Here is a 12,140-nt window from a genome sequence, read left to right on the forward strand (position 1 = left end):
AAGAACATACATATTAGTAATTACCTTAAATGTAAATGGATTAAACGCTCCAACCAAAAGACACACACTGGCTGAATGGACACAAAAACAAGACCCATATATATGCTGTCTACAAGAGACCCACTTCAGACATAGGGACACATACAGACTGAAAGTGAGGGGATGGGAAAAGATATTCCATGCAAATGGAAATCAAAAGAAAGCTGGAGTAGCGAGACTCAGACAAAACAGACTTTAAAATAAAGACTGTTGCAAGATTCAAAAAAGACCACTACATAATGATAAAGGGATCAATCCAAGAAAAAGATATGACAATTGTAAATATATATGCACCCAGCACAGGAGCACCTCAATAGATAAGGCAAATGCTAACAGCCAGAAAAGGAGAAATCGTGGGGGATTTTAACACCCCACTTATACCAATGGACAGATCATCCAAACAAAATCGATAAGGAAACACAGGCCTTAAATGACACATTAGACCAGATGGACTTAATTGATATTTCTAGAGCATTCCACCTGAAAGCAGAATACACATTCTTCTCAAGTGCACACAGAACATTCTCCAGGATAGATCACATGATGGGACATAAAGCAAGTCTAGATAAATTTAAGAAAACTGAAATCATGTCAAGCATCTTTTCCAACCACAATGCTGTGATTAGAAATCAACCACAAGAAAAAAACTGTAAAAAACACAAACACCTGGAGGCTAAACAATATGCTACTAAACAACCAATGGATCACTGAAGAAATCAAAGAGGAAATCAAATTCCTAGAGACAAATGAAAACGAAAGCATGACGATCCAAAACCTATGGGACACAGGAAAAACAGTTCTAGGAGGGAAGTTTATAGCAATACAATCTTACCTCAGGAAATAAGAAAAATCTCAAATAAACAACCTAGCCTTACACCTAAAGCAACTAGAGAAAGAACAAACAAAACCCAAAGTTATCAGAAGGAAAGATATCATAAAGATCAGAACAGAAATAAATGAAATAGAGATGAAGAAAACAAAAGATCAATGAAACTAAAAACTGGTTCTTTGAAAAGATAAACAAAACTGATAAACCTTTAGCCAGACTCATCAAGAAAAAAAGGGAAAGGGCTCAAATCAATAAAATTAGAAATGAAAAAGGAGAAGTTAGAATGGACACCACAGAAATACAAAGGATCATAAGAAAAGACTACAAGCAACTATATGCCAATAAAATGGACAACCCAGAAGAAATGGACAAATTCTTTGCACAGTAAAATCAAGCAAAACTGAACCAGGAAGAAAAGGAAAATATGAATAGACCAATCACAAGCACTGAAATTAAAACTGTGGTTAAAAAACTCCCAACAAACAAAAGTCCAGGACAGGATGGCTTCACGGGCAAATTCTATCAAACACTTAGAGAAGAGTTAACACCTATCCTTCAGAAATATTTCAAAAAATTGCAGAGGAAGAAACACTCCCAAACCCATTCTATGAGGCCACCATCACCCTGATACCACAAGTAGACAAAGATACCACAAAAGAAAATTACAGGCCAGTATCACTGATGAACATAGACTCAAAAACCCTCAACAAAATACTAGCAAACTGAATCCAACAATATATTAAAAAGATCATACACCATCATCAAGTGGGATTTATCTTAGGATGCAAGGATTTTTCCATATCTGCAAATTAATTAGTGTGATACACCATATTAACAAATTGAAGAATAAAAACTATATGATCACCTCAATAGATGCAGAAAAAGCTTGAGAAAATCCAACACCCATTCATGATAACTACTCTCCAGAAAGTGGGCATAAAGGGAACATACTTCAACATAGTTAAGGCCATAAATGACAAACGTACAGCTAACATCATAGAGGATGTTAAAAAGTAAATGCTGAAAGCATTTCCTCTATGATCAGGAACAAGACAAGGATGTCCACCTTCGACACTGTTTCTGAACATAGTTTTGGAAGTTTTAGCCACGGCAATCAGAGAAGAAAAAGAAACAAAAGGAATTCAAATTGGAAAAGTAGTAAAACTGTCACTGTTTGCAGATGACATGATACTAAGGAAATCCTAAAGATGCTACCAGAAAACTACTAGAGCTCATCAATTAAACTGGTAAAGTTGCAGGATACAAAATTAATATACAGAAATCTCTTGCATTTCTATACACTAACAATGAAAGATCAGAGAGGTATTAAGAAAACAATCCCATTTACCATCACACGAAAAAGAATAAAATACCTATGAAGAAACCTACCTAAGGAGGCAAAAGACCTGAACTCTGAAAACTATAAGACACTGATGAAAGAAATTGAAGATGACACAAACAGATGGAAAGATACACCATGTTCCTAGATTGGAAGAATCAGTATTGTCAAAATGACTGCACAGTTAAGTCCCCTACATCTGAATGAGTTCCATTCAGAGTGCATTCGTAAGTCCAATTTGTTCATAAGTCCAATTAAGTTAGCCTAGGTACCCAACTAACACGATTGGGAAACTATATAAGTACTATACTGTAATAGATTTATAATACTTTTCACACAAATAATACATAAAAAACAAACAAAAAATAAAAAATTTTTAATCTTACAGTACAGTGCCTTGAAAAGTACAGTAGTACCAGTTACATCTCCACTGCTTTTTCGCTTGCTTCTGGACATCCTGGGTTTGAAATAAAGATACTGTACCACTGTACTCTATACAGTACTGTACTGTAAAGTACACAAAAGCACAACCACTTGTAGAGGATGCACACATATGACAATGTATGCCAGACATGTGAACTAACTTAATGTGATTGGACATATAAACGCACGTTTGCATCTTTGAAAGTTTACAACTTGAAGGTTCATATGTAGCGGACTTACTGTACTACCCAGAGTAATCTACAGATTCAATGCAATCCCTATCAAATTACCAATGGCAGTTTTTGCAGATCTAGAACCAAAAATCTTAAAATTTGTATTGAAACACAGAAGACCCCAAACAGCCAAAGCAATCTTAAGAAAAATGGAGCTGAAGGAATCATGCTCCCTGACTTCAGACTATACTATAAAGCTACAGTAATCAAAACAGTATGGTACTGGCACACTAACAGACACATAGATCAATGGAACAGCATAGAAAGCCCAGAAATAAACCCACACACCTATGGTCAGTTAATCTACGACAAAGGAGGAAAGACTATACAATGGAGAAAAGACAGTCTCTTCAATAGTGGTCCTGGGAAAACTGGACAGCTACATGTACAAGAATGAAATTTAGAACACTAACACCATACACAAAAATAAACTCAAAACGGATTAAAGACCTAAATGTGAGACCAGACACTATAAAACTCTTAGAGGAAAACAGGCAAAACAGTCTTTGATGTAAATCACAGCAATTTCTTTTTTGACCCACCTCCCAGAGTAATGAAAATCAAAACAAAATAAACAAATAGGACCTAATTAAACTTGAAAAGCTTTTTGCACAGCAAAGGAAACCACAAACGAGAAGACAACCATCAGAATGGGAGAAAATATTTGCAAACGAAACAACCAACAAGGGCTTAATCTCTGAAATATACAAACAGCTTGTGCAGCTCAATATCCAAAAAACTGACAACCCAATCAAAAAATGGGCAGAAGATCTAAATAGACATTTCTCCAAAGAACACATACAGATGGCCAAAAAGCACATGAAAAGATCCTTGACATTGCTAATTATTAGAGAAATGTAAATCAAAACTACAACGAGGTATCACCTCACACAGCTCAGAATGGCCATCATCAAAAAATCCACAAACAATAAATGCTGGAGAGGGTGTGGAGAGAAGGGAACCCTCCTACACTGTTGGTGGGAATGTAAATTGGTACAGCCACTGTGGAGAACAGCATGCAGTTTCCTTAAAAAACTAAAACTGGGGGCTTCCCTGGTGGTGCAGTGGTTGAGAATCTGCCTGCTAATGCTGGGGACACGGGTTTGAGCCCTGGTCTGGGAGGATCCCACGTGCCGCGGAGCAACTAGGCCCGTGAGCCACAACTACTGAGCCTGTGCATCTGGAGCCTGTGCTCCACAACAGGAGAGGCCGCGACAGTGAGAGGTCCGTGCACTGCGATGAAGAGTGGCCCCCGCTTGCCACAACTAGAGAAAGCCCTCGCACAGAAACGAAGACCCAACACAGCAAAAATTAATTAATTAATTAATAAACTCCTACCCCCAACATCTTAAAAAAAAAAGGTTGGGGACCGCTGTGTTATAAGACTCTCCTCTTTAAAAAAAAAAAAAAAAAAAAAAACTAACTAAAAATGGAGCTACCATATGATCCAGCAATCCCACTCCTGGGTATACACCTGGACAAAACTATAATTCAAAAAGATACATGCACCCCTATGTTCACAGCAGCACTATTCACAATAGCCAAGACATGGAAACAACCTAAATGTCCACTGAAAGATGAATGGATAAAGATGTGGTACATATATACCATGGAATTCTACTCAGCCACAAAAAAGAACAAAATAATGCCATTTGCAGCAACATGGATGGACTTAGAGATTATCGTACTAAGTGAAGTAGGTCAGAGAAAGACAAATATCATATGATATCACTTATATGTGGAATCTAAAAAAATGATGCAAATGAACTTATTTACAAAACAGAAATAGACTTACAGACTTAGAAAACAAACTTATGGTTACCTAAGGGGAAAGGTGGGGGGTGAGGGATAAATTAAGAGGTTAGGATTAACATATACATGCTACTGTATATAAAATAATCAACAAGGACCTACTGTATAACACAGGGAACTCTACTCAGTACTCTGTAACAACCTATATGGGAAAAGAATGTTAAAAAGGATATATGTATATGTGTGACTAAATCACTTTGCTGTACACCTGAAACTAATACAACACTGCAAATCAAATATACTGCAATTAAAACAACAAAACACACACAATAGGAACAATTACAGGGACAGCATACACAAATCCATATAGCCAAAAAGTTCTAACTACCTGTTTCTCCTCACCATTACCGCACCACAGTACACACACACACACACACACACACACACACACACACACAGAAATAGGGTCCTCAGAACCACACATCTGAAACAACCACATGAGAACCTAGAGGGAAAGTAATTTGATTTTTTCTTTCTATATAAAATGAGTATGTCATGACCTATCTAGCCGACCTCAAAATTCTTTAGATATGGAATGATTCTTGAAACACTGTGTAAGATACAACATAGGAATTCATAATTTAATGCCTTTACTGAAAAATATGTGACAAAACTTAAATACATAAATTATATATTTATATAAATATATAACTCAGGTGCATTTTTAAGTGGATAGAAAATTGATTTAAATATTTATAAGAAGACAGATTTCGTAAGTTAGCTAAAGGACATTATACTTCATCACTATAACTTACCACAACAGACCTTGGCATTGCTGGCTTAAATACCGAACAGAATTCCAATAATCTTTTCTCATAATACTTGCAGAGCGTCATTTCTTCAGGAGGCTCAAGAAAGACTGGGTCATTTGGAAGAACCTTTGGGTCAGAAGTTACAACAAAAATTTAATTAGATAATCTTAATATTTTTTTCTCTTTCTAGATTAAGTTTATATCTCCAACCAAAGGGAAATATACCACACCTCATTTTCTCTTTATAGAATTGCTAATATTACACAAAATAGCTTTTAAGAAAACATTTAATAAACTAAAACTATACTGTAATTGCATAATTTCTCAGAATGTCGGCTGAATATTTGCTTCACTAATGTATAAGCAATCATGAGGAGTGTGTGCATACGTTCACAGATTTGATGTCACTATTTATAAATCAAAAAGAAGATACACATTGTCAATGGTTGGACAATATCCCTTTCTCAGTCAGTTATTAAGTCACACAGGTTGAGGTAAAAATCAACAAGTGCCTCAAGGATAATTTTGACCCTTAACACATTAACTCTTCTCCATCTTTATAAAATCTCTACAGAATACACTACACGGTTGATAAATACTACAATTTTACAACAAATATCTATTTGGTGCTGTTATTGGTTTAATTACGGACTACCGAAAAAGGTATGTTGAGTCCTAACCCCCAGTACTCAGAATAGGAGGAAATAAGGTCTCTGCAGATGTAATTAGTTAAGATGAGGTCCTACTGAAGTAGAATGGGCTCCTAATCCAATATGACTGGTAGCTTTATAAGAAGAACATGTGAAGAGACAGAAACACAGGGAGAACACTATGTAAAGATGGAGCTAGAGACCGGAGTTAGTTGCCACAAGCAAAGGAACACCTGGAGTTACCAGAAGCTGGAAGAGGAAAAGAAGCTGCACAGAACACCACTCGGCCAACACCTTGATCTCAGACTTCTAGCCTCCAGAACTGTGAAACAATAAATTTCTGTTGTTTTAAGCCACCCAGTTTGTGGTAATTTTTTTATGGAGTTATTTTTCCTAGTTTCCTAGGAAATTAACACAGGTGCTAATTTTGAGACAGCATGGCACTGTGGTTTACAGAAGGAATGCTGAAACTAGATTCCATGGTTTCAAATCTTGGCTCTGCCACTTACCAGCAATATAGCCTGAAAGTTATTCAACCTCTCTGTAGTTTCCTAAGATGTAATGCAAGGATAATAATAGTATCTACCTCATGGGGTAGTTATGAGGATTATATGAGCTAACACTTGCTAAATACTTAGAATTTAGCACAATATGCACTACTTTGTGCAGCACAAAAATAAAGTGATATGAAACAGACGAGACTTCCAGGTAAAAGTAAAACAGGAAGGACGTGGTTGACAGACCACATAGTGCAAACCATCTGTGGTCAATTGGTTTGTGCTAACCGTCTCTCATGCCCCTGCCTCCACCCTGCCCCCATCCAGTCGATCCATTCCTTCCCATAAAGCTCTTTCTAGGACAGACTCTGATAAGGTTTATTTCCCATCTAAAATTTTTCAAAGGTTTCCCTATTCCTCCATCACAAAGTTCAAACTATTTACCTCCGCTTACAAGTTCCCTGCTTACCTTCTCCAACCTTTCATACACAAATACTCAGCTTCCGCCACACACAATCATGAGCATTCCGGGGACCAACCCTGAAACTTCTGGCCTCCTACTTTGCACCTGTGGCTCTGTCCACCGGGAAAGTCCTCTCCCCATCATCTCCACAACAGGCACTAAGAAAAGCCTCCCCCCACTACATTAGCATGCTACAAAGTCTTCTTCGCCATGTTACTGGTTATTTGTCTGCCACTCGATTACGGGGATGGATGGCCTTGTCCGTCTCCGTACCCACTGCACCTAGCAAGGTGCTCACTGTTTATTAAACAGATAAACGCACGCCGCGCACAGGAGGTGGGAGGGAGGTGCGCGGGAAGTCCCGGGGGAGAGGGACGGGCAAGAGTTTATAGAGCTCGAGGGAGAAGGGCGGCAGCCGGAGCCCTCACCTTCCCGTTCGCCACAGCTTTGCATTTGAATTTGCGGTTGGCGTCGGCCCGCAATCGCGCCAGCTGCTCCTCACTAGCAAAAGTCCAGTGCCGCTTCTGGCTACTGTTGTGGTACATGGTGAAGTCGGAGGCAAGGCCCAGGGAGTCTGCAGAGAAGACCGCCAACGGCACAAAACCGGAACGTAAAGCGGCTAAACCACCACCAGGATCCCGCGGAAGCCCAAGGATTCAGGCCGGTCGGCGCGGGCGCGACGTCAAGGTCACGTGGTAATTCCGTCCGCAATCGCGTTTCCGGAGCGGATTAGGAGAAAGTCTCGCGGGGTCTCTGACCACGGCCCGCGAATCAAATGGGCGTAGCCAACCGACACGCTCCTCCTTTTTTGTGAGCCTCGGCCCTAGCTCCGCCCCTTTCCGACAAGATTTAAAGGAGACACGACAGACAGGGCTATCCAAAAGGGAAGTACATTGAGGGCATGTGGAGGCTAACCTAAACAATCCACAAGAGATAATCAGAAGTTAGGAAAGCACTCTGGAGGAGGTCAACTTTTAAATAGGATGTTCAGAGGAGGCCCCATCGAGAAGGTGACATTTGAGCAAAGACTTGAAACAGTTGAGGGAGTAGGGCTACGTAATCATGTGGGGATGATCTTGGGGCAGATGAAACAGCCAAGATCCTAAGGCAGAAGCATTCCTGGCTCTTTTAAGGAAGAGTGTGTCTGGAGCGCTACCTAAATTCTTGACCTGAGAGAGACTGAAACATGGTAGGAAAACTAGAAACAGTGCATGTGTATCGTTCTTTATCGTTCTGACACTGTGTCCCTGTCTATCCTTTTTCTGTGCCTTTTTCCTTCTGCTTCTGTTGATAACTAGCCAATCCTTCTCCCCCTATTTCCATCTCTGAAGCCACTATATATAGTAGTTTTAGGGTTTTCTTGAGATTCCCATCTTTATTATTGACCCCCAAGGGAGCCTTACACCTTACAATAAGCTATTATTAACACTTCAGAGATTTTTTTTAAACTATTAGTGCTTTCAAAATTGCATTTGAGATACAAAGTTTACATTGATTACAAAAGCCTTTACTGGTTTTGAAATTTGTCTCATTTAGCCATACCTATGCATCATACGTGGGGTTAGAAAGGTGGATTTACCCACATCAAATTGTTTTTCTAAAAACAAACAAAAAAGGAGATAAAGATGATGATACAGAGAGTTGAAAAGGTCACACAGGACAAAGGGGGCAGAATATTTCCAACTTTGCTTTCAATGAAAATATTTTTAAAGGCTTAAGAAAGAGAGCACTTATTCTTCTTTTTTGTTTAATTTGGGTGGGTGCAGTTGAGGGTAGACTTTGCCAGAGTTATTTGAATTCCTTCTCAAACTTATACCATTTGTAGTTAATAACTTTGGAGATCCAGACACTCCTTAAACATATGTCAGTGATTTAGTCTAGTAAATTGGCTGAGAAAAAGAGAAAGAAGGAGAAAATGTGATGATGTTAAGGAAGGACATGGCAAGTTATGAGTCCAGTGGATTGTGAGAACCCTAAGATTGTATAATTGGAAAGAATAATTTAAAAGGAAAAACAGAAAGACAGGAACAGAAGTGATTTAGATAAATAAATGTATGTATAAAATCTTAGAACCATGACAGTTACGTATACCCTGTCAATTCTTTTTATTTTGTTTTTCTGAAAGTCATTTGACAACTCCTTTAGTTTCATGTAAAGGGAAATAAAAATGGGCATTTGAGAGATGGCAGAATATGATTTCCACAGGCATAAGAGTAAAATTGCTGAGTGTCATAGTTCATTTAGGAAGACAAATATGAAAACCTGGTGTTCCTGGTATAGCTATTTTTTTTAAGCCTTTAACAAATCTTAGTCTATGAAAATAAGCACTGACCATATCTGGGGAAATGTAGAAGAAATTGTAGCTGAATTAACCATCTACAGAATAAAGTTGTTGCTGATGTCCTGACATTAAGGCTCATACATGATTTCTTCTTCTTAAAGTGAGCAAGCTGGATGCTGCATTTTCAGTCTGCCTGAGTGACCTTCCCTTGTTCAGCCTATTGAGCATAAGTTTACTTTTTGTGCTATTTCTACAGTGGAAAGCAGACTGTGGACTTAGAATATAGTGCCTTACTTATCTCCATTTCTTTCCAACTAAAAAGCAGCAAGTGTTTCTCTCTACTCTATTTTATTTATGGAAAAGTTCAAACATAAAGAATAGAGAGAAATGTATTTCAACAATATCAATTCATGGCCAATTCCTACCTAACCCCCGCCTCCATCCCCATTACTTTTTTTTTTTCTTCCAGTTTTGTTCAGAGATAATTGACACAAGCACTGTAAAAGTTTAAGGCGTACAGCATAATGATTTGACTTACATACATCATGAAATGATTATCACAATAAGGTAGTGAACATCCATCATATCATGTAGATACAAAATTAAAGAAACAGAAAAACATTTTGTGTGTGTGATATGAACTCTCAGGATTTACTCTCAACAACTTTCATATGTAACATACAGCAGTGTTCATTATATTTATCATGTTGATAAATGTATATTTATCATCCCAAGCACTTAGTTGTCTGGAATTTTGTACCTTTTGACTACCTTCATCTTTCATCCCCATTACCTTTATTATTTTTTTATACAGCAGATTCATATTAGTTATCCATTTTATACATGTTAGTGTATAGATGTCAATCCCAAACTCCCAATTCATCCCACCACCACCACCACCCCGCACTGCCTGCCCCACCTTGTGTCGATACGTTTGTTCTCTGCATCTGTGTCTCAATTTCTGCCTTGCAAACCAGTTCATCTGTACCATGTTTCTAGGTTCCACATATATGCGTTAATATACGATACTCGTTTTTCTCTTTCTGACTTACTTCACTCTGTATGACAGTCTCTAGATTCATCCACGTCTCTACAAATGACCCAATTTCATTCCTTTTTATGGCTGAGTAATATTCCATTGTATATATGTACCACATCTTCTTTATCCATTTGTCTGTCGATGGGCATTTAGGTTGTTTCCATGACCTGGCTATTGTAGACAGTGCTGCAATGAACATTGGGGTGCATGTGTCTTTTTGAATTATGGTTTTCTCTGGGTATATGCCCAGTAGTGGGATTGCTGGGTCATATGGTAATTCTTTTTTTAGTTTCTTAGGAAACCTCCATACAGTTCTCCATAGTGGCTATGTCAGTTTACATTCCCACCAACAGTGCAAGAGGGTTCCCTTTTCTCCACACCCTCTCCAGCATTTGTTGTTTGTAGATTTTCTGATGATGCCCCTTCTAACTGGTGTGAGGTGATACCTCATTGTAGTTTTGATTTGCATTTCTCTAATAATTAGTGATGTTGAGCAGCTTTTCATGTGCTTCTTGGCCATCTGTATGTCTTCTTTGGAGAAATGTCTATTTAGGTCTTCTGCCCATTTTTGGATTGGGTTGTTTGTTTTTTTACTATTGAGCTGGATGAGTTCAATAGTATCTTGGAGTTTAATCATTTATCCATTGATTCATTTGCAAATATTTTCTCCCATTCTGAGGGTTGTCTTTTCATCTTGTTTGTAGTTTCCTTTGCTGTGCAAAAGCTTTTAAGTTTCAGTAGGCCCCATTTGTTTATTTTTGTTTTTATGTCCATTACTCTAGGAGGTGGGTAAAAAAAGATCTTGCTATGATTTATATCAAATAGTGTTCTTCCTATATTTTCCTCTAAGAGTTTTATAGTGTCCAGTCTTACATTTAGGTCTCTGATCCATTTTGAGTTTATTTTTCTGTATGGTGTTTGGGAGAGGTCTACTTTTATTCTTTTACATGTAGCTGTCCAGTTTTCCCAGCACCACTTACTGAAGAGACTGTCTTTTCTCCATTGTATATCCTTGCCTCCTCTGTCATAGATTAGTTGACCATAGGTGCATGGGTTATCTCTGGGCTTTCTACGTTCTTCCATTGATCTAAGTTTCTGTTTTTGTGCCAGTACCATATTATCTTGATTACTGTAGCTTTGTAGTATAGTCTGAAGTCAGGAAGTCTGATTCCTCCAGCTCTGTTTTTTCCCCTCAAGACCGTTTTGGCTATTTGGGGTCTTTTGTGTCTCCATACAAATTTTAAGATTTTTTTTGTTTTAGTTCTGTAAAATATGCCATTGGTAATTTGATAGGGATTGTGTTGAATCTGTAGATTGCTTTGGGTAGGACAGTCATTTTCACAATGTTGATTCTTCCAATCCAAGAACATGATATATCTGAGATCTGTTTGTATCATCTTTAATTTCTTTCATCACTGTCTTATAGTTTTCTGCATACAGGTCTTCTGTCTCCCTATGTAGGTTTATTCCTAGGTATTTTATTCTTTTTTGTTGCAATGGTAAATGTGAGTGTTTCCTTAATTTCTCTTTCAGATTTTTCATCATTAGTGTATAGGAATGCAAGACATTTCTGTGCATTAATTTTGTATCCTGCAACCTCACCAAATTCATTGATTAGCTCTAGTAGTTTTCTGTTGGCATCTTTAGGATTCTGTATGTATAGTATCATGTCACCTGCAAACAGTGACAGTTTTACTTCTTCTTTTCCAATTTGTATTCCTTTTATTTCTTTTTCTTCTCTGATTGCCATGGCCAGGACTTCCAAAACTATGTTGAATAATAG

General features: G+C 37.9%; 1 protein-coding gene across 5 annotated transcripts in view; it reads right to left on the reverse strand.

Moving 5' to 3' along the window:
- The window catches only part of CCNH (cyclin H), a 30,757-nt gene extending 23,037 nt beyond the window's left edge, over positions 1 to 7,720 (reverse strand). For all 5 annotated transcript variants that reach the window (XR_012330746.1, XR_004525827.2, XR_012330748.1 and 2 more), the window contains exons 1-2: positions 7,466 to 7,720; positions 5,431 to 5,553 (exon numbers count right to left, since the gene is read on the reverse strand). Coding sequence is in view for 1 of the 5 variants with exons in the window: in XM_033852988.2 (XP_033708879.1) it covers positions 5,431 to 5,553; positions 7,466 to 7,582 (240 nt within the window). In the remaining 4 variants the exon portion in view is untranslated. The remainder of the gene's footprint in view (positions 1 to 5,430; positions 5,554 to 7,465) is intronic.
- Positions 7,721 to 12,140: the final 4,420 nt, after the last annotated feature.

This window comes from Tursiops truncatus, chromosome 3, assembly GCF_011762595.2.
Source record: "Tursiops truncatus isolate mTurTru1 chromosome 3, mTurTru1.mat.Y, whole genome shotgun sequence".
Taxonomy (NCBI): domain Eukaryota; kingdom Metazoa; phylum Chordata; class Mammalia; order Artiodactyla; family Delphinidae; genus Tursiops; species Tursiops truncatus.